At 41.0% G+C, this 27,920-nt stretch overlaps 1 protein-coding gene across 3 annotated transcripts in view; it reads left to right on the top strand.

Annotated features, from left to right (window-relative positions):
* zmat4a (zinc finger, matrin-type 4a) overlaps positions 1–27,920 on the top strand; it is a 277,546-nt gene that overhangs the window by 50,503 nt on the left and 199,123 nt on the right. For all 3 annotated transcript variants that reach the window (XM_039804092.1, XM_039804091.1, XM_039804095.1), the window contains exon 2: positions 2,875–2,976. In XM_039804092.1, coding sequence (XP_039660026.1) covers positions 2,875–2,976 — 102 coding nt within the window. The remainder of the gene's footprint in view (positions 1–2,874; positions 2,977–27,920) is intronic.

Here is a 27,920-nt window from a genome sequence, read left to right as displayed (position 1 = left end):
TCAGTGTAGTCCCCTTTGGCAGATATAACAGCTGAACACACTCGTGGCATTCTTTCTACAATGGAAATCAAATAATCTTCAGAAAGTTCTTCCCAACTCTGTTGCAGAAGTTCCCATAAATGTGTGGCACTTGTAGGTTGCTTTGCTTTCACTTTTCTGTCCAGTTCATCCCAAAGCAGCTCAATGGGGTTTAAGTCTGGTGACTGTGCTGGCCACTCCATGTTTTTAAGCTTACCATCTTGTTCTTTTTTCCCTAAGGTAATTCTGGCATAGCTTGGACTTATGTTTTGGGTCATTATCTTGCTGTAGGATGAACCCCTGACCAACTAGGCACATACCAGAGGGTACTGCATGGCGCTGCAAAATGCTGTGGTAGCCGTTTTGGTTCAGGGTGCCTTTCACTCTGTACAAATCACCGACCCTGGATCCAGCAAAACAGCCCCAGACCATCACGCTTCCTCGTCCATGTTTGACAGTTGATGTCACACACTGAGGAACCATCCTTTCGCCTACTCGACGGCGTACAAAACTCCTGCGTGATGAACCGAAGATTTCAAATTTTGATTCATCAGTCTATAACACCTTCTTCCAGTCTTCAGTAGTCCATTGGCAGTGTTTGTTGGCCCAGGCAAGCCTCTTTTTCTTATTCTGACGTCTTAGCAATGGCTTTCTTGCTGCAACTCGACCTATCAAACCTGCAGCTCGAAGTCTTCTCTTTACAGTTGAAACTGAGACTTGCTTATTACGACCACTATTAAGCTGTGCCTATCACGCAAGCTGTTGACTCTCAGAAACTTGTCTTCTGATTCTGTTTCTAAGTGCCTTTTGATGATGAAGAATACTGTACTCACTGACACCTTGATTTTCTTTGCAATTTCTCTGTAGGAAAGACCAACATTCTTAAGTGTTATGATGGTCTGTCTTTCTTCCATTGTTAATTGCCTTTTTCCCACCATTTCTATGGCAACACACTACTTTCTGCAGTACAATACTGTTCAAATAATGCTCAGGAGGGTATGGTACCACAGTGTGTTCCAACAATACTTTTATACAAACAGAGGGGGTTGTAAGTAATCCAGACAAGTTGGAACACCTGTGGGAATTGGTAGGACCAACTTTCAAAGCTTGATCAACCTCCATTGCTGCAGAACAGCTTTACATTGTTTATCCAAAAGGCCTTTTTGTAAAATTCTGAAATGTACATTATTTTTCAGTTTTGGGTAACCTTACTTTTTTTTTAACCTCAGGCAGTTCACCACTTACCTTTGTACCATTTCAAGCTATTCATTGGACTTGAACTGCTAAAAGTTCAATAAAAAACTAGAAAACTAAAATGTTTGACCAGTAGTGTATACCTTTTTTGTGCATGTTATAGGTTTACAAACTGCTTCAAACAGCTCTATTGTAGTCCAGACTTTACTTCCATGATGAACGTGCATCACTTTGTAAACACATTATAATGCTTGCCTAGCTGCTAGTATGGCACGCCCTCATACTCTGCTTCTGACTGGCTGGTAGTCCTGACCTAGGTATTGCACATGTGCGACTCTCAACAAAGATGGAATAGAAGTAAGATGCCTCACTCTGTAGCTAAAACAGAGAGCTCAACACACAGGGTGAAAAGAGAAGCTGCAGCAATGCCTAGAAATCTAGACGCACTAAATGTAATTTGCAGCCAGGGGGTCTAGCAACTCTCCGTTGGCTTGCGAGCTGGTTAAATCCAAACTCCGGCAGGGCCAATCACATTGTGTATAGAGTCGGAGGGCAGGTTTATGGCTGCTGCTGCTGGGAACAGCGGTCTTTCGAATTGTCTTTGGTCGCGACTCTGGAAGACTTGGAGTTAAGCTTTTCTTTGAGAAAAGAACAAAGAATGGCACCGAAATCATTCTTAAAAAGGAAGATGTGTTCAGAGTTTTGCCAACCGGATACGCCAAAAGTTTAATCTATCAACTAGCTCTGCTACCTTCTTCGTTGCTCTGCTTGGTTGTAGCGCTATCCTATTGCGTGCAGAGAGAATTTGACAGACAACCGTTTATCCCGCCCCTCGGATTGAGCCCTGTCAATGGTGAGTTACCAGACCCAACATCTTGATGTGCGTCTGGCTTGTCAGGCTAGCAATGTGCAATACAACAAAAAAATATGGTGTTTTTTGAAAATTAAACTATGTAAACCTATTCTGATATAACCTCTAAATACGATTATGAACCTGAAAATTAGCATAATATGCGCACTTTAAATTAGATTTAAAAGCTCCATCTTGAACATATGATAGGTAAATTAAAGTACATTGTGATGATATATGGCCTCTTCTCACTTGAAGTAAACAATTGAATGCAGGACTTCTTCTATCACTGCCAACACAAACATTCCCAGTTAGAGAAAGGATGAAAAGTAAAGCGATAATTGTTAACAAATTTAACACTTCAGCAGAGGTATTCATTCCCAGACAGGCTTAGTAGCTTGACTGCGCTGTTCCTGAAAAAAACAATGTTAACCGCAGTCAATGAGCTCGCTGCTATACAGAGGCTCGTACAACAGCGTGCTGTGTGTGACGTCTTTTGCGCCTGCGGGTCATTTCAGTTTCACAGTTCATTTACATGTCGCGTGTCAAAACTACACCAAAACTGTATTATCAAAACTGATATTGCTTCATTGGGTCCTCAGCAATACACTCGCCAAGTGTGAAGTTAGATTGGATGAAGTGTTCTCGAGATATTTATAAGACACCGGACATGCGCACACACAGAGGCGCCTCGCTTTATACTTAGATGTCATGCCTTTTCTGTTTTAAACTGGTCAGCACTGCATGTTCAGATCATTGCCACAAAGTGTGTCCAGGTCAGTAACCATGTCTGTGTTTGTCTTTTTCTCCAGATGAAGTCAACAGAGGTGGACCAAGGGCTTTTCACAGACAGCTACTGCAAAGTGTGCAGCGCTCAGCTCATCTCCGAATCCCAGAGGGTTGCCCATTATGAGGTGAAAGCGCCCCCTCACATTACCTTACATGACTCTGATACACTACACTCTATTGTAATGAATGAAAGGCTTAGGGTCGTGCTGTTTTGGCTGTCCCCCTGGAGACACTTGGCTGATCTATCCACCTGAGCCCTGCAGCTGACATTCTGCCAACAAACACAACACACCTGAGTTTTTTTTCTTAGTAGACAGCTATAATGGAAATGAAGAAATAATTGCAGTAAAAACTGAACTTAATATATAATTTAAGGTATGCATGCATCATTTTTAAAACATATGCATGCATTTTTTTAAAGGTGCCATGTATGGCTTTTTAACAGCAATACATAATTGCCATATTATGTTTATTGACTCATTACAGTAAACAAGCAAAGCCATTTACATGGTGTTGTACCATGCTGTCAGATCTTGATTGTATAGCAAATTGAGAAAGTGTGTAAATGTACAGGCTGCAAACATGACAGATAGTCCAGCAGTGTGCAGCCAAAAGTACTTTGTAATACACACATATTTACACAAGAATAATCAAGTCTGAACCATATTACGTGTGTGTTTTGTGGCCATTTTTCCTGACAAATGGCTTTCCGGTTACTTCAATGCTATGCAGTTGCAGCATCAAATGTTGGTATTTATTAACATACAGTAGCATTACTTTGTAACATGATGTGATTGTTTTTTTTCAGTAATGAGTATTGTAAGGAATCGCAATTTTATATTCAGTAATTACAGGGTGGCAGCTCACAAGGGTTCGCAGCTCTTCCTGTCCTTGTATTGAAGTGTCCATGAGGAAGACACTGAGCCCCAGTTCAGTTAAGCCTGATGGTTGAGCCAGTGCCTTGCATGGTAGCTCACTGGTATTGGTCTGTCAGTGTTTGTGTGTGTGAATATGAATTGTAATGGTCTTTGGTAAAAAAAATTATAAATGGAGCCCAACAGTTACCAATCCCAGTAAAGCTTATTTGCTGTTTTATCAGGAGTTAGATGGGTTGATATCAATTATGTCCAGTGTTCAGTGGACAGACTGAAGTTAGTCTCTAACAAAAGAAAAGAGATCCCTCCCACTTATTTACATGTTGTCTTATTAGCTTCTAACAGTGTTGCCAACTTGGCAACTTTGTCGACTTTTCAGACACTCTTTTCAAACTTTTCAAACTGACCAGCGACAAATTCAGCAACTTATTTAGAACAATTAATATAGCACATGTCATGAAACACACGGATGCTTTACACAAATAATGTTACAGGGGGACAAGGGCAAAGAAAATAGCAAGCCAACACAAACGGACTAAAAGGAATAAAAATGTCCGCGCTAAATGGAAGCAGGACGTAATTTAATGCGGGCTACTGACGTACAACCACATCAAGCATTTTAAAGTTATTTTATGAATGAAATAGACATATTACATACCTGAGGGCCAATTCGGGGTCGGTTTTGAATAATTTATAATCCCATAATTGTCTCTCATCTGTTAAAGTGTGTGACTCGCGTTATCACCCGTTGTCTTTCACTTTCCCAACGTTACCCTTTGTTGTAATCCTATTCCATTGTTAACAAAGAAATCTGTGACCCATCAGAATGTGTTGTTGTAGTGCCATCTACCTGCCACAAATCGGGAAAAAAATCGGACCCGGGCAGAGGCTTTACTAAAAACTATATGAAAATAGCTGTCACGGGGAGGCAAAGCTTCAACAAATCCATTCATGTATGTATAATAATTTAAGTCAATACTTGGACATGTCCCTGACTTTATTAAGTATATATTAGGGATGGAACAATATGCTTTTGTCCCGATTCGATTCTTTCACGATACATGGGTTCCGATTCGATTTCTATTGCGATTTTAATTTATTCTGATTCTAGAAGTTTTGTGATTCGATTATATTGAGCATTGCGATTTTCTTTTCCTTCTTTTAAAAATCAAAAGTTGAATAATACACTTCTAGAGACAATATATCATGAGACATTTCTAAAAACGCCAAAAAGAATGCACATCACCTGTCAGTCAGTGGGTCTGAGATTTATTTCATTTCAAGAAGTACATAACATGTAATTTCTGCATTTTCTGCTTTCGGTCTGTTTTGCTGGAAATGGATATGATGTAGTCAGCAGTACCGAATAAACAGATACAAATATTTAGGTCAGTCATCGGTAAAAAAATTGAAGAATGTCGATTGTTGGGAAAATAATCGATTATAAAAATCCTCACAAAAAAATAACGATACATACACGAATCAAGTTTTTCTCCCTCCCCTAGTATATACACATGTACATGTATGTAAATGATCCTTTCTAGAAGGTTTGCACTAGTTGTATATCTGCGTATACCACCATCTGATTCAGCTTGACACACAAAAACCAAACGAGCGACCCTGGTCAGCTACCTCAAGGGCAGTTTGAGTTAAGCAGCCAGTTGGTTTCCTTCCCTCATGTTTTGTCATGTTGTCAGGTAGTGGACCTTTTTTGTCTCTGCAAATGCTGCCGCTCACTCACTGTCAATTTGAGTTACAAGACCGGTGAGTCTGACTGCACTCCTGCATGCTGTCGGACATCTGCAGTAACAGGAGTTGAAGGGACTCATATGAACACTGTGGTCCACTCTTAAGTATTACACGGCTGCTTGTTTTTTTTTCTCCTTTTGAGACCGGAAGAAAATTATTTGAGTCAGTTTAGCATTTTTATAGATTTTTTTGTTGTTCCTGATAGAGAGCAGGTTGCTGTTGAGGTGAAATCTCATCAAAGAGAAATCAAGTTTTATTGATTCTATTTGACAGTGTCACTTTGTTGAAAGTTTGCGTTACTTTGTCTTTGAGTCAACTTTTCTTTTGCAACTCTTGACAAGTCAAACGGTATTTCTTGCAGGGCGCTGTGCTCACTGTGGTGCTGTGGAGTGCTATTTAAAGTAGTCCTAAGTGTCCACGGGTAACAGGAGAACTCCTTTGTTGTACAGGGTGTCTGCAGGAGACAGGAAGTGGACTGCACCAATCCAAATCAAATATTCATTTTGTTATTGTGTGGTGAATGCTGAATAAAGCACTCGGCCTGTTGCCTCCTGGAGACCGGGCATATCGGGATTCTGTTTTAGCACAGTTAGGGTCTAATGCATTGTGACATGTTTGGGTCATGGTGACGACAGCAAGTACAAAAAAAAAACTGATGGGAATAAAGGACGTGCAAACTTTTCTTTTCCATCCAATAGAGGAGGTCATTTTGCACTTCAGAAGATGATGTTCCAGTTTTATTCGCACAGATTTGTCTATAATTATTCCCTGTTGTGCTGTGCTTGATTGAATGTGCTTGTGTGGTTATTTTGTTGCAATAGCTGAAAGTAGAAAATGGCTGCAGTACGAAGTATGAATCTTGATATCTGGAATGGGGGAAAAAAATGATTGTATTTATTCCTTAAATCAAATGGATACATTTTTTTAAGGCTTTATTCCTTATCCCCCCATCAGTTTAAATATTTTTGGGAGACTGGTCATCCAACTCACACTAACGCGGTGATCTCTGATCTAGTCCCTTTAAATTTTAATACATGGCTTTACTTAAATCTTAAACTCCAAAGTTAAAGCAGTCCTTGGGTGACAGTAGAGACAGAAGATATAATTGATCTTTAAACCTTCTTTTCAACACATCAAAGCCAGTGCTCTTCTGCAAAGCGGATCAGAGCCGTCTCTGGTTTTACAGTTCAAAGACTCGTGTGGCTCATGTTAATATATGCATCCGTCTCTTTTTGCATGTGTACTGGATTGGGTGCGCTGTAGCCTCTCTTGACAGAATGCCCTGCTCCAAGCGCTGCAGGAGAGCCTCTTTTAAATCACTGCCTGTCACTTTACAGAATAAATAGAATGGGGAGTGACCTGGGAGCGAGGTTTGGGAGTAGAATGGGGAGTGACCTGGGAGCGAGGTTTGGGAGTAGTAATGTGTGTGTGCTGGCAGAACATGTGCTTTTTCAATTTGTGCACGAAAAAAACTAAGCAGAACAGCCAACATTTTATAAAAAAGCCAATATATTACAAAAAAGTGTTTTCCCTGGGCTGATGTGGAAAACGTTGTGATGAAAGCTCATGGAAACGGTTTTTGCTACTCAGAGAAAGTAGAATGAATAGTGACACAGGAGTAGTCCTTCAGCTAGGTTCGGGAGTAGTAATATGATGGTGGAATACTAATGTCGGGGAATCATTTTCAAATACATGGCAGTTTCTAAAAGCAACGGACTGTACAATACCTCTTTCTCTTATTTAAGTCAAAATCATCTAAGAATTTATCAACACTGATAGAAAGGATTACTGCGAGCCAATTAGTTATTCAGTTAGCTATTGTATGTAGCTTGGGTGTTTTTTTTCATGTTTCAGGGGGATCATGTATCCTATTTCTACGTTTTTTTTTTCTCTCGAATGAGGTCAAGAAATAAGACCATCCACACGCTGTGGAGTGGAGGAGGGTCTGGCTAGTCCACATAGCATTCTGGGATGGGAGAAAAACTTGTTCTGGTTTATTGGCATTTCTTTTAACCAATCACATTCGTCATGGGCGATGCTAAGCTCCGCACGGAGTCGCGGAGTTGTTCCTCACACTATTACTCTGCTGTGGTTCTCAGGTAAGATGTCAGAATGTTTAGTCAGGTTTACCATTGGATTACAGTAATACAGACTCTAGTTCATTTAGGTAATTGAAACAACTTTTATATGCTGTGTTGGTCTGCATCATTGTGAAAACATAGGTGAGTGTGGCTCCAAAATGAAAGTGATATCAAGATCCCAATTTTTTTCTGGAAACAGTTCAAACTGTGTCGTAATAGGGCTATGCAATAAATAGAATTAATCAAATTACAGACGATGAATCCTTTCCAGACCATAAAGGCATAGAAAACTTGTTTTCTCAATCAGCTTTTTACAATGAGTGATAGGGTTCCACATGATCACACCATTTTCCTCAAAAGTTCGAACAGTTGCATAGACAGTATATAATGGACCAACAGACCCCGTTGCTCTGGATGGAGACCAGTGAAGGCTATTAGAAGCACTTTTCCGGTGATGGCCAGCTTTACTGCGCAGCCTCCAACTGAGAGAATGTGACGTGAGCAACGTGTCTGAAAGTTGGAAGTCTTCTGGTAGCTGCGCCAAGAGAAATCTCAATCATTCCCAATCTTACAGAGACGGAGAGTGTACGTAAATGTAAGGAGATAACATGGGCACAGGCTAATTATTGCTAACGAAAATGCTAGTTAACATTAGTAATTAATCCTAAACAGCTCATGTAAGCCAAACTGCCTGCAAGCTTATCCTGTACTATACGGTAATTCCTCTACTATGTGACACAATCGTTAGCCTATTTTTACAAAAACGTCTGCTACGGAGCCATAACGTGAGGTACAAGGTAATGGAGCCTTTTATACATTGTTGTGTTTCTTTAGAAATAAACAACTTACAAATAGAGTCTTTAAACGCTTCAGATGTAAAGTTATTCGCAGTCAAGTGACCTAAAAACAAAATGGCGGTCAGCAGAATGCTAACAGGAGGTGATGGCCAGGTAGCAACAAAATGGCGCCATAGATGGCTCGAGTTCTGAAGCGAAGCTTACCCCCTTGAACAGTTGTAGTTATTTCACTTGAGAGATTTCTGTATTTGAGCCTTTCTATGTGCTCTCTACACTGGTTTGAAGTAGGCAGGGCTCAGTTGAAAAAAAGCTGATGTCCTGTACTGTACTTCCGTGCACCAATCACAATTTAGCAACATTTGAACTAAAATGTCAGTTGTGGGTTGTTTGCTTATGTTGCCAGGCCAATGGGTCCGTGTACTTTTTCGTTCATTCATTATTCTATAGACCCTTTGCACGTGACGTCACATTCTACTCCCGCGAATTATGAACGCCATGACGGACGGCGGAAGAGCTATTCTGTAGACAGACGGCAAGTCAAACGAGAACGTGTTCGCTGCTTATATACTGTGTATGGTTCGCTGTTCTTGTTCTCACGAGTCACATACACAATCTGCAGAGTAATCCTCACCAACACAAGCATGTGTATGTATTGCCTTTCTGTTTTAAATGACTGATAAATAATAATAATAAAACTTCCTCACCCAGCTAGCTGCCGTGCTAACCAGCTGTTCCTGCTAACAGGTCCCACATAACTATCATCGGTTATTCACTGACCTACACATCCCAAAAAGTAAGCCGTTCCCTTGATCATTTAACTTAACACGCATACAAAAAATATTGGTTAAATTAAAGATGACATGGCACGGAAACTAGCTTCAAAAAGGCCAAACAACTGAATTAAATGCGGGTCTGCGGAGCTCCTACCCCGGTTAGCCGACCAGCTAGCTGTCGAAATATCCACCGATCAACAGCGAATAGAATCACAGATAAGACGATGGCTAGATGTTACATTATGTGTGGTTAATACTGATCATAGACACTCCGTGATTTACTGCATGGATTAGCGTGTGATGAATTATTTCCCAGAGCTGGGATACATTCAGGCATCCATTAGAGAGTTGCATCGGCTCAGCCAGTGAACAACGGCACGTGCCTGTAGCTAGCTTGCCCTGCTAGCTGATAGCCGTTAGCTGCTAGCTGCCGTCCTGTGAGTGTATTCAGACAGGCTTCTGTGATAATCATCCCAATAACAATCCACGGTGGTGTGGCTATGTCCTCCAGGACGGCTGGGTTGTCACGTATTGAAGTGTATTCCCCCCTAAAAAAAAAAAACAGTAGTGTGGTAGTAGCTGCTAGTTGTAGCAAGAAAAGGTAAACAGTAGTGTGCCGATCGGAGCGTAGTGTGTGAAGAGTGAAGAGCAGATTTGTTTACAAGGGAAGAAGCTTGGAGTAACGTAACTGTGGAGAATATAGCAGATATACAACACACAGAAGAGCCTTTTGAGTTATATGGTCATCCTTATTTATTCGAATCAGAGTATACAGACGAAGAACTAGCCTCAAGAGTTGGAAAGAACGAGACAGACAGAGGGGCAACAGGCAGATGAACTTGCTGCTCCAAGCGCAAGCTAAAGCTAGCCTTCAGTAACTGGAAGACATAGCCACACCACCACCGCTCCATGGATTGTTATTGGGATGATTATCACAGAAGCCTGGCTGACGACACTCACCGGACGGCAGCTAACGGCTAACGGCTAACGGCTAGCGGGGCAAGCTAGATACCGGCAGGATCGAGACAGGGACCAGGGTAGGTGAATTTAAACAATGTCTGAAGAAGCCATGAAGAAGAAGATAGTATAATTATTATTATTACATTTTATTTAGTGTTATTTATTTGAAACTAATGAAACTTTCCGCTCGTCTACTACACTATTTAGCTTGTGCTTCCGGTGATTCTGCCGTCCGTCATGGGGTCGTCACGTGGTCGTGGTCACGTGTTTGCAAGGGGTCTATTTCGGAGGTCACATGGGAAATGAAAAATAAGTGATATATGAATTTTTACACTTCTGTATCACTTGTTAAATGGAAGTCAATGTCATGTTTTCATCTGTTTTAGGGATTGAAAATAAAATACTGAACCATTCAACAAAAGAAAAAATAATTTAAAAAAAAGCCATTTTGAACCGCGTTTGGGTCTATTTTTGACCTACTGTATGTTTTTGAAAACCAGACCCCGACATGACGTGGAGGGGTCTTGCTTCCCACTGAAGGTACTTCTTTTCCCAATAATGACCACCGTTCTATACATTATCCCCTTATTATACAGCTACTTGACAAAAGACAGAAACTTCACATAACATGTTTTTTTCATTACCATTTTTCTTGACCTCTGCTGAGAAACAAAGTTTGCCAAAAGCTACTTGCCAAAATGTAAACATTAACTTCACCTAATGTAAAAAATGTTTGTTACTGTTTTGCTCTCTGCTGATAAATAAAAACATTCTTTGGAACAAAGCTTACGTGATTCAAAAAGGTATTTTTTTCTTGACAGTGCTCAATTATACAGCACAATGGTCAATTATTCAAAAAGGTCTGACCTCCGAACATTGGTAAGGCAGATCAAGTGAACAGAGTATTTTACAGGATAACGAAGAGCACCACTAACAATAACAAAACAAAGTGTTTAATCCACCTTAATTATCTCCTCTAAAGCATTCAAGGCCTCAGAAGGGCCAGACACCTCCACAATGTTGATGGCAAAGTTGTCTGCCCTACACCTAACACACTGAGTGATTGATGCATGATTTGCATCCGATTATGGCTCTGCAGCATTTTGAGAGATCGGTTCCTTCACTGGCCCTGCAAGACAGAGATGAGAAGTACTTAGACACAGAGTTGCACCTGAAATTATTCTAATTATCATTATTGCAAATTATTTTTAAGCAAAACATGAATACTGGTACTCTCTGAGCAATATACTGTATTCATATAGAGATGCAGCCAAAATGCCACTTCAAATGACTACTGCAATGTCAAATTATTTAGCCACTGCATGACAAGTGTCTTTAGTACTTGCTGCGTATTGATATCCACGCAGCAGGTCTGGGAGTGCTCCTAAGAATTATTAGAACATACTTCGATAGCCTCCAGTTCACTTACTTTAGATTTGTATGGATTGTTATAAATGGTTAAATATTTTCTCTTAGGTTTTCCAAATTTATGAATGAATCAATCTTCCCCTTCATATCCTGCAAGTTTCAGTGCCAGAGAAAGCAAAGCATCACCTAACCATTTTCCAAGCTTGACTTTAGACAGTGGACTTCTGTGTATGCTTCTTTCTTCCCCTCCTGACACACTACTATTACATAGGCCCAATCAGAAAAGAATCCTGAACAAAAACCATGTATATGAATCAAAGAACTTTGGGGATTTTCTTCTGTGGAATTATGAAACAAAACTTGATTTTTTGAGCTAACTGGCTTGGTCTGGAGCAGGGGTCACCAACACGGTGCCCGCGGGCACCAGGTAGCCCCCAAGGACCACATGAGTAGCCCTCAGGCCTGTTCTAAAAATGAAAATTGAATATTGATATTATCTGTTATCAGTCATTGTTGATAATTATTGTGAGAAATCATTAACACGATCAGTGTCTTCACATAGATGAGTATCATTAATCATTAATAATCATATAACTAAAGGCAAACTGAGCAAATTTGTTATTTCAGAAGAGTGTATCAAACTGGTAGCCATTCATATGACTCAATACCCATGAAGTAGCTCTTAGTTTCAAAAAGGTTGGTGACCCCTGGAGGATAAAAAACTAATGAAGAAGTGCAATATGTTAAAAGCAAAGTGTGTGTCATGCACTAGGGCTGTTTTGCTCCCTCTAGCAGTGGAAACCAGTAGCATGTGAGGGAGTAGAGGAATCTAGAGGTAGAGGAATCTATTCAAATATTATGAAAGATTTAAGAAAACCTATAACCCATAGAAACCAGGATGTAATACAGTCAACCCCTCATGGTCTTTTTCCATGAGAAATGGATTACTATTTCTCAGGAACAAGACTAAGCCCTGGTGTGTGGCTAACATTTCCAGTAGGCAATAACAGTAAAAGAGTGCTCTTCTTAGTACAAAAGACATCATCTTAAACCCTTTATTGTCATAAAGGGTTTGAATAATGTTGATACTGCAGTAGTGATTAAAAGTGGCATTTTGGTGGTATTTTGTATTGAATTTGGAAAAAAAAAAAACATCTGTTTGCTTTAAGGAACACGACAACTTTTAGGGGAAGTAGCTTTAATTGTCTTGCGCCAGTTACCATAATTAGGTGTAACCGGTCCTTTCTGGTGTTGTGTTTAGCATTACTCAACTTTTCCTGCCCCAACTTTTCTGAGACATGTTGCTGTCATCAAATTTAAAATGAACAATACATATCCCCAAAAAACAATGACATTTTTCAGTTTTACCTAACCAACAAATGCAACTCTACATACCTCGGATATGATTTTGACTGTGTGGCCTTTGGGGGTAGGTCTGCTGTTGCGGATGAAGTGGTGGCACTGGCACCTTGATGAGCAAATGTGAAGCACGGTGATGGGGTGATAGTTGCAGGGCTTCGGAGGCTGCCCCATGCACCTCATATTGTTCTCTGGGCACCAAATCTGCTAAAATACTCATTGCCTGAGGGGAACACCACCATGTTGGAGGCATCTGTTAGGAACACAGTCGGTGGTGACACCTAAAATTTAATAAAACATAAACATCACCGTACGTTCAGTTTAGTGTCCCAAATTCTCTGTTGGAGTTTATACTATAATTGTAATGATTTTGTTCAAAACATTAAACAACCACATGTATAGTTTGATGCTGTGCTTTGTAATGCCCCTGCTCATAAAGTCATCTTTGTTGTGTGGCTAATGTGCAAAACGAAAAAAAGTCATGCTGGGCCGAGTTTAACCAAGGCCACTGGGTGTTTGGTGCCGTGGAAGGCCACAGTGCCACAAATGTTGCCCGCAGCACCCTGACACCATTGAAGAGACACGAGAAGATATAGCTACATTGTTCCTGCACACAACAACAATGTCACTAATTAGGCCTAAATTCACATTAAAGCACCTGCTGCTTAACAACAGAGCTCTTCTTATCATCATCATACCTGTCTGTCTTAGTTTTTGTGGCGCATGAATAACCGAGAGGGCTGGGAGATGTGGGAACAACATGATTCTGCACTTATTAATTCCATTTACAACACAATTTATGAAGTTGTTTAAAATGTTGTTCAATCTCATGTATTTTCTCCTATTTTCCGTAACATAACATCTTGCCTACAATTATATCTAGAGGGAAAGCCACATTGTGGCTATGCAAATTGTGAACGAGAGCGATGCTAGCTAGCATTCATGTTAGCAAATATTAGCAAATGTGGTCTTAGAAAAAAAGGGTTTTACAACAACAGAAAAAAACGTATTTCAAACCTTACCTGGAAAATCATTCCAATTTTATTGGTGGTCATGTCTTCTTATCGGAGGCTGACCCGTTTTGGCCCTTTAAACAACATGTAATAAATCTGATCCATGATATGGTTGTGGATATGAATGCGTACGACGGTGTAATTTACTTCGCACGACGGTGTAATTTACTTCAGGGTAAAGATAGGATCAGTCAAATGCAATACAATAGACGAACAAATAAATATTACAAATAAAAAAACGATCGGAAATGTTGTCCAATTTTCTAATACTATTATTTGATGACAACAGTACATTTGAAAAACAAAATACAGCCATTTCTGCTTTTTTTCTTTTAAACAAAAAACCAAGCTGCACCCTTTTTTAAATTTCATCTTTCATTCCGAAATAGAATAATGAATGAACGAAAAGGTACACGGACCCAATGGAATGTTTTTTCCAACCTTTAGTAATCAGTATTGAATAGGGGATGGGTCCGTGTACTTTTTCGTTCATTCGATTTTCATTTCATAAACAGGTATTAAAAAACAAAAAACGAATGGTTATTTGATTTTCGTTTTAAAACATGACATTTGAAATTGAAATACAATGCGTTTTTTCTTTTTCATTGTCGAAATGGGATGGGAGAAATTTAAAATATGCTGTGATTTTCATTTTCTATTTTATATAACAAAAATAAAATCACTCAAACAGAAACGAAAAAAGGCTTGTTTTTTTATATTCAGAGACCGGATGTTGTCATTTCCAAGGCAACAGCGCCAGCCTATAGCCTACCAGTGTTCAGCCCAGGCCAAAATTACTTTGGAAACCTAGCTAGCTATACTCTTGATAATCCTTGGGGGGAATTTTATTTCATAATGTCACATGTATTTATTACCCTCTCTCCCTGCCTCCCTGTCTCTACCCACCGCAGACAACTTCGCCCGAAGAGAGTTGAACCAGCGGAGCAAATAGACTTTCGGTTCACGGCTGTAACGTTACCGTTACGCCACCGTTAACAATCCCAGCAAACTTTCTGTTGCTGCCGTTAAGCTTGCTGATCTGGCAGAGAGTCACCGGGGGTTCGGGATCAGATCATAGGGATCAGACCTCCAGTGCTGGGTCTAATATTCTAATATTAGCTGCTGCTGCAGCTAGCTAGCAGCTAGCCACCAGCCCTGTGACCTCGGTCCCCGCGGTTCGCTCCCCGGGACTGACTCTGGCGTTACCCGCTCTATGATCAATGAGCAATGATCAAGGATTACCAAATTTCTCTCTCATATTGCTCCTCATAACCACTGAAAAACTAAAAAATCTAACCCAAAGTACAATTATTATGGACGTTAGCTGACATTAAGGGTTTCTGCTTCATTAAGGGAAATTGTAAGGAAAAAGCTTAACGTGGTTAACCATTAAGCTTTTTCACGTTAAGCGATTTTTTGATCACTGTTTATAAACAGTGATCAAAAAATCTAACACAAAGTCGTTATGGACGTTATCTGACTGATAACTGACTGATATTTGATTGATCATTGTTTAGGTACATTAAAGTTAAGCTTTTTCACGTTAAGCGTTTTAGAATGTCCCAGCTGCAGCTGAGGGAATCTGTAGCCTATAACTTCCGTTTTTTGCCCCCCTTTACATAAATATACATATGGCTATGAAATAGATCATGAAATACAGGCTTTAGTCATAATACTTCAATAGCCTAAATACATGTATGTTTTACTATGTATTTCGAGGGACTTTTATTTATTCCATCTATTTATATGCACGTTATATTTAAGGGAAGTTTGGTTATCTCACAGACTCAGACTAAAAGCAGCAGCAAGCCTGCCTGACATCAGTGCATCATAGCATATCACTATCTGCAAATAAAATAAAAAATGAATAAATCACGAGCGCGGCAGATTCCCAGCTCAGCTAGAGCGGGTAACGCAGCTCTGCAGACGGACCAGAGTCAGTCAACACCGGGGAGCGAACCGTGGGGACCGAGGTCACAGGGCTGGTGGCTAGCTGCTAGCTAGCTGCAACAGCAGCTAATATTATAATAGACCCAGCACCGGAGGTCAGATCCCCATGATCTGATCCCGAACCGCCGGTGACTCTGCCAGATCAGCAACAGAAAGTTTGCTGGGATTGTTAACGGTGGCGTAACGGTAACGTTGCAGCCGTGAACCGAAAGTCTGTTTCCTCAGCTGGTTCAATTGGGGAGAAGTTGTCTGCGGCAGGTAGAGACAGAGAGTCAGAGGGAGGCAGGGAGAGAGGGGAATAAATACATGTGACATTATGAAATAAAATTCCCCCCCAAGCATTATCAAGAGCACAGGTTTCCAAAGTAATTTTAGCCTGGGCTGAAAGCAACACTGGTAGACTATGCTGGCGCTGTTGCCTTGGAAATGACAACATCCGGTCTCTGAATATGAAAAAAAAACCTTTTTTCATTTCTATTTCCGAGTGATTTTATTTTTGTTATATGAAATAGAAAATGAAAATCACAGCATATTTTTAATTTCTCCCATCCCCTTTTGACCATGAAAAGGAAAAAAATGCCTTGTATTTCAATTTCAATTGTTGTATTTTAAAACGAAAATCAAATAACCATTCGTTTTTTGTTTTTTAAGTCTGTTTATGAAATGAAAATCGAATGAACGAAAAAGTACACGGACCGGGATGGAACGGTTCAAGTAAAACATTTTAACCGTTCGGTCCGCTATAGTGACAGCATATATGTATATAGATTTTAGATAAAAAGGCTTGCACAGAAATAAACTTAAAGGTCCCATGGCATGAAAATGTCACTTTATGAGTTTTATGTTTTTTTAACATTAATATGCGTTCCCCCAGGGAAATGGCGATAGGTGTAAACCGAGCCCTGGGTATCCTGCTCTGCCTATGAGAAAATGAAAGCTCAGATGGGCCGATCTGGAATCTTGCTCCTTATGAGGTCATAAGGAGCAAGGTTACCTCCCCTTTTTCTGCTTTGCCCGCGCAGGGAATTTGGCCCACCCATGAGAGAGAGACATCATGGCTTTCAAACGAGCAAAGTGGCAGTTGTTCAAGGCCACACCCCCACTCTCCACCTTGACCCCCCCTCATAAAAGAGACTTCAGATACAGTATTAGGGGACCACTAAGGACTATATAAAAGCATCCAAAGAGCAGCTGGCAGTTTTCTATTCCTGTAAATGTGACAATTTATTGCGATACATATGTATTTTCGGTCTATACCCTCCAGTTTAATATTTCTTGTATACGCATGTATACATTAGGGTCATTTGGAGACTTTTTTTCTGGAACTGGAGTTTTTGAATCGTGTTCATCATTTCGGGAAATATGCTTATTGGCTTTCAGGTGGAGCGTAAGATGAGACACCACTGTCATGTCTGTACATTATATGTCAAGTTACAGTCAGCAGCTGAGCTTCACATCCAACTCCCAGCAAGAAAGGAAATTTCCCAAAATGTTGATCTGTTCTTTAAATAGTGAGAGTGGTTCAACAGTCATATTAAGGTCACATTTTGTTATGTAATATGTATGATATAATAGCAGCAGTATAGTGTTGTGGACTGGCAGGTGACATGAAATGTCTTACATTTTACTGTTTACCAAAAAAGAGTTGCCGTTATGACAGAAATTATGTTGCTGACCGATTGGAAATATTGTTAATGTATGAAAAGAAACTTTTTCTAACAACTGGTAAAAATAAATGTGAAACTACACATGCTGGCCACGTAGGAAAATACCTCCCTGTATATTCCACCCTTGTCCTGGGTGTTTTGTTTGCTGTATTCCCACATTCCAGCAGTCCACTCAGGCTGCTGAATATGTATGAAGCTTTAGATGTGTGGAGGAGCCCACAGGGCCTAATAACTGCACTTGGCTCTGGCGATATCATCTGCCCTCAACGATGCCTGGATGACTGTCTCATCCTCAGTTTTCCCCATTTCCAAACACTTTGTGATTAGCATTGTTTCTGGCCTCTGTGTGTCATTCAAGGTAGTCTCAAATTGCCAGGACTATCTCCACAGCGCTTTGGAGTAAGTTCTGGCTACACCATAGATACATTCTGGGATAAGAGGAAAAATCGCTCTGGGTTGTTTGCATTTCTTTAAGCCAATCACAATAGCCTTGGGTGAAGCTAAGTGGCATGACAGTGGCTGCCGCAAAAGAGAACGACACAAAATATTTAATTAAGTTAACTGTTCATGCAATACAGTAACGTGAGCTACTTGAATTAGCTGTATTGATGGTTAAATGTAATCTGCTCATACCAGTGTAGCCCCATGTGTAACTGTTAATTCGTCCATAGCAATCGGAATATATACTTGTAGAAATATCCTCACAATATGCATATTTTGAATGCACATACACATAAAGAGAAAACAAATGTAACATTTTTATCACTTTTTATTTATTCCAAGGTAACCATAGAAGGCTTTTAAGTTAACATTTTATAAACCCTAAGCTTTTACAGCTGCCTCCGCTCACATCTGCTCAATGCCAGCTCGTAGAATGTGGGTGTAGGAAAGTGTGTCAGTTATTGACGAGCTAATCTGCATTTTCCATGCCCGCTCTGTTTGACCTTTACAAATATTGATTTTCGAAGGAGAGGATTAGTGAAGCACCGTAACTCAGTATGAGTACTAGTAGTTGCTTCCTGGTTCAGATTGTATCACTCTAAACAGACACAAAGAGGTATTTTTTTCAAGAGTGAAGAAAATAAATGTCTTTTTGAATTTAAGAATTTCTCCCCAACATGTAACTTTACACAAGCACTCAGCAAACATTTTTTTTTTTTTTTTAAGATAATTTTTTGGGGCTTTTTTAAACTTTATTATTTATTAGTGGATAGACAGGGAAAGGGGGAGAGAGAGAGAGAGATGACTGCTGCAAAGGACTCAGCCTACATGGGGTTAGCTAGAGGTCACCCCAATATATATTATAAGAAATGTATACTTACACAGCAGACTGACACTTCCTGAAGTTGCAGCGCTAGCGTTTTCTTTTTTTTGCAGCCCTGCTGCAGTCTGTCATAATTGAACGTGTTTGTCAGATAAAGAAAGAAACTAATTTCCATGATCCCTTTATAATTACTTCTCATGCATCATTAGCCCAGTGAGGTCTCCTAATAGTTTCAGCAGGTCGGTCAGAGAGTTTATAGATGCTTATGTCTGCGTCTGCAAGAGTGATGTCCACACTGCGCCCATCGATCATTTCCTGTCATTCCCATACGCTTTGGAGTTAATGGGATGGAAATATTTGCCATTTCTAGTGCTGACAGAATATAATCTACAGTAATGAAATGAGACGGAATCATCATGGTGCCTCTGATAATTGAAGAGGCTGGAAAGGGCTGTTCCAAAGAGCCTTTAGTGTGATCAGTGCAGACTGTAACACATAATCAACAGTAAAGCTACGTTGCCTTTAAATAAAAGTCCTCATTAAATTAAAATGAAAAAAAGACAAACCTCCTCAGGAATCTGTCTCCACGCCATGTGCTAGGAATAAAGTAATTAAAATGCTTCCAAACATGTTGGCACAAAGAAAAGTGGCCCAAAGCTTCTTGTGTAAGCAAAAACTGCACCGCTGAGATGCTTAGTCCTTTTTATTTAGTTCACTCAAATGCAGCGGCGTTTACACAGTTTAATTATGAGCCTGTCTCGCCGGGAAACAGAGGGGTTATTAATGGAAATAGTCCTGAGAGATCAGTTGTTAGTCTGCCCTTTAAAAAGTGGCCTTAGTGAGTGAGAGAGAGAGTGTGTGTGAGAGAGAGAGATAGGTGAAACAGTCCTTTCGGCTTTTGAAAGATGATTAAACGAGTTTTAAACAGCCCGGAATCGTTCTGACAGGGAGGCGATTAGCAGATGAAGCGTGTCAAATTTAAAGAGTGTGAGATTCCACTTGCACTTAGATTGAATTCTTTCACAGTTTCGGCATGACTCAGCTCATAATCCCAGGCATGATTTTAATTTGAATATAACACTCCCACCTCCCCTTTCCCTGTTCCTCGCCACATGTGCTTCGAGCCCTGTGAGGCACAAATTCAAAACAAGCCACATTTTCAACATTGTGAATCTTGCCTTTGGTGGCGTGGTAAAAAGGGATTTGTGGGACGCTATGATCATTTTGTGCATTACCTCTGCAAAACATTTAATGAGAAAATTGTAGTCATTAAGACATTTTACAGGCTTTGATCGAGCTATGTTGGTTTAGGTTTGCAAGACATATTTGTAGGACACATTTTGATGTTTTATTTAAATTTAGTAAATAACAATTGCCTATGCACATATGCAATTGTGTTATTGGTGATGGTGTGTGGTGGTGTAGAAAATGAAAACCTCAACAGAGAAATGAAAATGAAATACATCCTCATAGGTCCAAGATCCTCATAGGTCCAAGTCCAAGGGGGAGAAACCGTTGTTTGGAGAAAAAAAAATTATTTGGATTTTATCTACCTGGATGGGGCGCCCAAGTAGAACCATGGGAAACACTGAATTAGTGAGCTTTAGAGCTGCATGTAAACAAATTTGTAAACTAAAAAAGATTTAGGCTTTCAAAAAAGTCAGAATTCTCGCAGAACTCAAATACATTTTTTCACATGTGGCCCTAATCCTCTTCCATAGAGCTCCGTCCATGGCAATGGTCTGTTATACTTAGCAACAGACCGAAATTATACAGAAATAACAGACCGTAAAGTGATAGACCAATCAGAATCAAGTATTCAACCAAGCTATGTAATAAATAAAGGTAGCGCCATATATTATATGAATAAAAGAACTAAATGTAATCCCAAAATACACCCACGTAAATGTGAATATTATTCTTCATTCAAACTACTCCAAGAAGTACAATTTACTTTAAAAAATAAATAAAAAGTACAAGTAACTACCGTCTGGAGCCAAGCCCAGATGGAGGGCACATCAGCGAGGGCCTGGTGGCTGGGTTTGCCACGGAGCCCGGCTAGGCACAGCCCGAAGAAGCAACGTGGCACCTCCCTCTCCATCCCATGGGCCCACCACCTGTGAGAGGAACCGCTGGGGTCGGGTGCGCTGCCACACGGGTGGCAGTGAAGGTCAGGAGCCTCGACGGACCAGACCCTGGTAGCAGAGGCTGGCTCTGTGGGGGAAGGAGCCGGAATTTGCGCGGGAGGTGGAGCACTACCAATTAGATCTGGTGGGGCTTACCTCTACACGGTTCTAGAACCATACTCCTGGAGAGGGGTTGGACTTTTTTCTTCTCCGGAGTTGCCCAAGGTGTGAGGCGCCGGGCGGGTGTGGGGATACTCATAAGCCCCTGGCTGAGCGCCGCTACGTTGGAGTTTACCCCGTTGGAGTTTACCCCGTTGGAGTTTACCCCGTTGGACGAGAGGGTCGCCTCCCTACACCTGCGGGTTGTGGGGAGGGGGGGGAAACTCTGACTGTTGTTTGTGCATATGCACCAAACAAAAGTTCGGAGTATTTGGCCTTCTTGGAGACCTTGAATGGAGTCCTGCATGGGGCTCCAGTGGAGGACTCCATAGTTCTGCTGGGGGACTTCAATGCGCACGTGGGCGATGATGGAGACACATGGAGAGGCGTGATTGGGAGGAACAGCCTCCCTGATCTAAACCCGAGTGGTTGTTTGTTGTTGGACTTCGGTGCTAGTCATGGGTTGTCTATAACGAACACCATGTTCGAACATACGGATGCTCATAAGTGTGCTTGGTACCAGAGCGGAGGATGGGGGCATTGAACCCGAGTGGACAGTGTTCAAAGTTTCCATTGCTGAAGATGCGGCGGGGTCTTAGGGTCTTAGGTGCCTCACCAGTGGACACCGGTGGTCAGGGAAGCCGTCCGACTGAAGGAGTCTTTCTGGGATATGTTATCCCAGAGGACTCAGAGGCAGTTGCAGGGTACTGAAGGGCTGCAGCCTCTGCCGTGAAAAAGGCAAAGCAGCGGGTGTTAGAAAAGTTTGGAGAAGACATGGAGACTGACTTTCGGTCGGCACCAAAGTGCTTCTGGAAAACCGTTCGCCACCTCAGGAGGGGTAAGCGGGGAACCATCCAATCTGTGTACAGTAAGGATGGGACGCTGTTGACCTCAACTGAGGAGTTAATAGGGCGGTAGAAGGAGCACTTTGAGGAACTCCTAAATCCAACTAATACAATGTTAGAGGCATAGCTGGAGAATGATGGGGAATTGTCATCGATTTCCCTGGTGGAAGTCGCTGAGGTAGTCAAACAACTCCACAGTGGCAAAGACCCGGGGATTGATGAGATCCGTCCAGAAATGCTGAAAGCTCTGGGTGTGGAGGGGCTTGTCTTGGTTGACACGCCTCTTCAACACTATTGTGGAAGTCTTGGACAGTGCCAAAGGAGTGGCAGACCGGGGTGGTGGTTCCCCTGTTCAAAAAGGGGGACCAGAGGGTGTGTGCCAATTACAGGGGTATCACACTTCTCAGCCTCCCTGGTAAAGTCTACTCCAAGGTGCTGGAAAGGAGGGTTCGGCCGATAGTCGATCCTCGGGTTGAAGAGGAACAATGCGGATTCCGTCCTTGTCGTGGAACAATGGACCAGATCTTCACTCTTGCAAGGATCCTGGAGGGAGCCTGGAACTATGCCCATCCGGGCTACATGTGTTTTGTGGATCTGGAGAAGGTGTATGACCGGGTTCCCCGGGAGATACTGTGGGAGGTGCTGCTGGAGTATGGGGTGAGGGGGTCTCTTCTCAGGGCCATCCAATCTCTGTATTACCAAAGCGAGAGCTGCCTCCGGGTTCTCGGCAGTAAGTCGGACTCATTTTAGGTGAGGGTTGGCTTTGTCACCAATCCTGTTTGTAATATTTATGGACAGGATATCGAGGCGTAGTCGAGGTGGGGAGGGGTTACAGTTTGGTGAGCTGGGGATCTCACCACTGCTCTTTGCAGATGATGTGGTCTTGATGGCATCATCGGCCTGTGACCTTCAGCACTCACTGGATCGGTTCGCAGCTGAGTGTGAAGCGGCTGGGGTGAGGATCAGCACCTCTAAATCTGAGGAGATGGAGTGCCTACTCCAGGTAGGGAATGAGTCCTTACCCCAAGTGAAGGAGTTCAAATACCTTGGGGTCTTGTTCGCGAGTGAGGGGACATTGGAGCGGCAGATTGGTCTGAGAATCGACGCAGTGGGGGCAGTATTACATTCAATTTATCGCACCGTTGTGACAAAAAGAGAGCTGAGCCAGAAGGCAAAGCTCTCGATCTACCAGTCAGTTTTCGTTCCTACCCTCACCTATGGTCATGAAGGCTGTGTCATGACCGAAAGAACGAGATCCAGGGTACAAGCGGCCGAAATGGGAGGGTGGCTGGCGTCTCCCTTAGAGATAGGGTGAGAAGCACAGTCATCCGTGAGGAGCTTGGAGTAGAATCGCTGCTCCTTTGCGTCAAAAGGAGCCAGTTGAGGTTGTTCGGGCATCTGGTAAGGATGCCCCCTGGGCGCCTCTCTAGGGAGGTGTTCCAGGCACGTCCAGCTGGCAGGCCTCAGGGAAGACCCAGGACTAGGTGGAGGGATTATATCTCCAACCTTTGGGAAGTTTGGGGTCCCCTGCTGGAGCTGCTGCCCCAACCCTGGAGAGGCAGACAAAGATGGATGGATGGATGGAAGTAACTACCCACCTCTCAAAAAGCATTAAGTGTGAAAATTGAAATAATTATATTTTATGGGCTTTAATCAAGGTTTTGTGTAGGTTTGTAAGGACAGGTTGTTATCATATAGAGTATAAGAAGAAATGAGTCTCCTTTGTATTGCAGCACTCACACCCTATTTGCATTAGTCCAACTTTCATGAGAAATCATCTTGAAATCTACTGATGGAAAGAAGAACAAAAGCATTTCTACGTTCTGGGGAATTGAAATAAGCTATAATATTGTGAGCTGTCAAAAAAGAAAGTCAGTAGAGTGAAAAGTCCTCAGGCTTAGCGGGGAGAATTGTGCTTGAAACGCCCACAGAATCATAATATATTTACTATATAAATCTGTTTCTGACAGTTCATTGTTTCTTAGAAATATCTAAACCTAACTGCAGCTTTCATGGCATGGTCATGGGTAGACAGGTACAAGCAGACCTGTAAGTGTTTATCATCCACACATTGACAGGCTTGTTCTGTTTCTTTAGCTCTGCAGGTGACATTGTCAGTACAAAAAGTACAACTGAGGCAACAAGAACATCTGTATGATGTCATTTCTCTGGAAGCCAGTAAAATAGCTGCATTTGTGCTTTCTAATATGGGATGTTGTACAAAGCAGACGGGCCTGTTCTCTTTGATCTCTGAGTTTTTTTGTTTTTTTTTGCCGTCAATACTGTATTTCTAGTGGGAGTTTGAGAATTGACTGCATGGCCTACTTTCGTGACAGTGTTCTGTCAGCTGTCTCAGGGTTTGTTCCCTGCATTGTTTACCGATCTCTGCTCAACAGGGTTTAGCTAATGTAAAAGCCCAGTCATCTTCCAGTGGGCTGTCTCAGTCTAGAAATGGTTAAACCTTATAAAGGCAATAAAAGATTATGAATCTATCTAGTAATCATCTGAGATTTCATATTTGTTGTTAAATGCAATGAAGTGGCAGGGCTGCTGTTTATTCACATCAGACTGTCAATAGTAAATAATGAAGTTGGTTCCTGTTTGAGAAACAAATTGAACTTTCATTTATGCTCTGATTGCATTTGCTTGTGTTAGTATGAGCCAGCTGAAGTGTGGTGTATTTCCAATAGCGAATAGGTTGGCATGTATTAGCGTGACAAATGCAAGGCTACAGGGAAAAATGATTTGAAATGAGAGGTGTTGTATAATATTTCAGAATATAAGTTTGTGGATAAACTCCGTGAGATGCATAATTTTCAAGGGGGTCATCCGACTCAAAAATGTGGAAATTAACAGATAAAAATAAATACATAAATAATAGTAATGGTAATACAATGAATAATCTTACCAACGCAAAACAATCAGCATCATTACATCAACAAGGGTACAAGAATACATAAGGGCTCTCCTACAATGCAAACACACACACGCACGTACGCACACAGGCATGCACACACACACACACACACACACACACACACACACACACACACACACACACACACACACACACACGTCTGCACAAAACTAAAAAGAAATAAAGTAAATGAACACTGCCAAACAAAATAGCATTATGTCAAAGTACTGAGTTTACCTATGAACAATTTTTTTTATAAAAACAAGTTAAATACAATCCAAAAAAAACAGCAAATATAGTTGCGGTAAAGAAGCAAAGAAGTCATGATAGATAGTATACTGGTGAGAAGAGTGCAGGCTGGGAATATATCTATTCCCACTGGAGCTCAGCAGGAGCATGGATGCTCCTATACCCAGATACTTCCATTAGTCCTCCACCATTTCTCATTTCATGTACATTATACGGACTGAAACTGGCAGTGAAACCATTTTGAACTTTAATACAGCACAAATCCTGTAAGGGTTTCCTTCTGTGTATTCCGGCTTGTCTGTGATGATCTGTGCCATCCAAAGGGATGAAAGGAGAAAAAAAACATCTAAAGCTTTCTCTGGATAGACCTCTTGCCCCCTGCCGTTTAGGAGACATTTAGAAGACATGCATTTCACCAATGTTTTTACGACAAGTTTAGAAAATATAACTCCCAAGAGTCATGTGCAAACCGGCCTGCCATTCATGAGTCATTCCCCAGTTTATATGATTTCAAATCATTTTAAAAGCAGAAATATTGAGTAATTTGTTCAGATGTGTGTAAATCTATTTGAATGGGTATCCAAATACATTTGAAAAGTTAGAAATGCAAGTGTTGATTCATCATGCATTTGGGCAAATATGGTGAAAACGGTAGTCTCGTGAAATTGGTCTATTTTTACATAAAACTCCAAACTTGCATTGGTTGATTCATATTAACCACATGTAAACAGTGCAACTCAACATTAAGATATTTTTTATATGCACACAGTTGCCTCATCCAGCAAGACATGGAGCAACATTAACATTCATTTAGAGTTGTGTTTGTGTCCACCTAATGAATGTAGGTCCAATATTCACTAGAGCTGTAACAATTCAAAACTTTGCTGTACAATTAATCGTCTCAGAAATAATTGTGATTAACAATATAATTGTCTCTTTTGGTCAAATTTGAACAAATATTTATTTATTAATTATTTTTTTAAATAAATTAAAATTATAAACAAATCCCAGCATACATCTTTTGGTTATATATCACTGTCATGTGACCCGGATATGTAATAACGCATATACACAGCCTATGAAGTAAACCATGCCTCCTTAAAAAAAAAAATCTTTATTCTGTTTCCCCCCTTGTCAATTTTGTTGACGTGTATAGGATCAAGTGCCAACAACTAGAAGAGAAATACAACAAAGAAACAAAGAAATGGCGATTATGTAAAAAAATTGACAATTAGACAATTATGTAATAATTGTTACAGGCCTAATATTCACTCTCCATCTAGCCTCGGTCTAGTCTCCACTAACTCAAGAAAGAATCTGGCTATTTAACAGTTATATGCTCCACTGAATTCACCAGCTAGTCGCTAACTTTGTCTGTCTGCTGTTTGGTGTTGAGGCAGGTCAGAACTTTATTGCAGATACCATTCAGTGACTGTGTAACAAAACAGTAAAGTTGCAAGTCATAAAACAGAAACAATAAGCTGAAGGAAGCTAAAATGCTCCGTAAAGCTGAGGGGAGCAGAGTTGGGTAAAATTATCTGTAGGTTTGTCACTAGTGACACCTTTCTCATTACCCATAGTCATTTGATCAATTTTTAATATGAAAATATTGATCGATTCAGCTTTGAGATGTAATAAATCTTTCCTGTATTCCCCAGGCTATAGATTGTTTAAAGAAAATTTAAAAAAATTATAATTTAATGACGTGTAGGGGCATTTGTTACCTCTTTTTCACATTAAGGACCCCTAAACTAACACAAATTAGACCACGGACCCCCATCTGAATAAGACTTTGTCCCAGGGTCCCCTACCTGATACAATTTTTGCTTTTTAGATGTTTTATTACAGAAAATGAATGAAACTCATGAGTAAAATAGTCATACAATCTGTCATTGTGTTACTAATGGATGGAATTATAGTGTAAATAAACGATTCCCCTTTTTGGGGGGGATCCTGGGGACCCCTGGAACCCCTTCAAGGACACCTGGTGGTCCCCAGACCCCACTTTGAGAACCACTGCTCTGGAGTATGGTGTTGGATTTTGGATTGTGACCAACTTGAGTTCAGTGTTCAGGGCTACTTCAGCATGAACCACCAACTACATTTAAATATATAATATGTAATATTTCCCCATAAAAATGTCTAAAAATGACTATACCTATGTTATATATTTTGATGGGTTGTGTACTTACATTCTCCAAAATGTTTCCAACAATGTTCAAACCTAGATGAATCTGTAATTTTAATCAAGGACACAGACGATGTCATTTGGTCGCCAATGGCGTCTTATAACCGCTCTAGTGGCTCTAACTTCTGGTGAAACAGTGTTTTTTCATTAAAAAGTTTTTTTTTTTTTACTGTTGACTGAACTGAACTGAACAACACACCAGACTATTACTGCATCGGGTGGCAGTAGATAGCATATGAAAATAGCAGATTTTACACTGCTAAGCAGTTAGTTGTTTGATAGTTGTAAGCTGCTTTCAGCCTGGCTGTGTATGGTGTGTAGGGGCTGCTTATGGAACACATGGAGAGGGAGAGTGATGACACGTTAATTGTCCATCAGCGCGAACAAACAAGCGCTTGGGCGTCAGACGTGGAGGTTACCACTAAAGTGCTTGGTGGTTCTAGTGATGAAGCTCAGCGCAAATTCTTTCAGGAAGACGTCATTAACCCAATCACTACTCATTCTTAAATCAAATCAGCTGTTCAAGAAGTGACGCTGTCAGTTAACCAATCAGACTTGGCCATGAGATTCAAGGGCCAATCACAGCCTTACAACTCTGCTTTAAATCTGTTCTCTCCTTGTGCTGTCAAGCTGTCGTTTCAGGCAAAGCGGTCGACCCTCCTACTCCCCTGCCACCTCCGGTCGTTGTGTTTCTCCCAGCTGACCGCTCCGTTGCCTCTTCGGTCCGGT

This window comes from Perca fluviatilis, chromosome 6, assembly GCF_010015445.1.
Source record: "Perca fluviatilis chromosome 6, GENO_Pfluv_1.0, whole genome shotgun sequence".
Lineage (NCBI taxonomy): Eukaryota > Metazoa > Chordata > Actinopteri > Perciformes > Percidae > Perca > Perca fluviatilis.
This window is presented reverse-complemented; position numbering and strand designations above follow the sequence as displayed.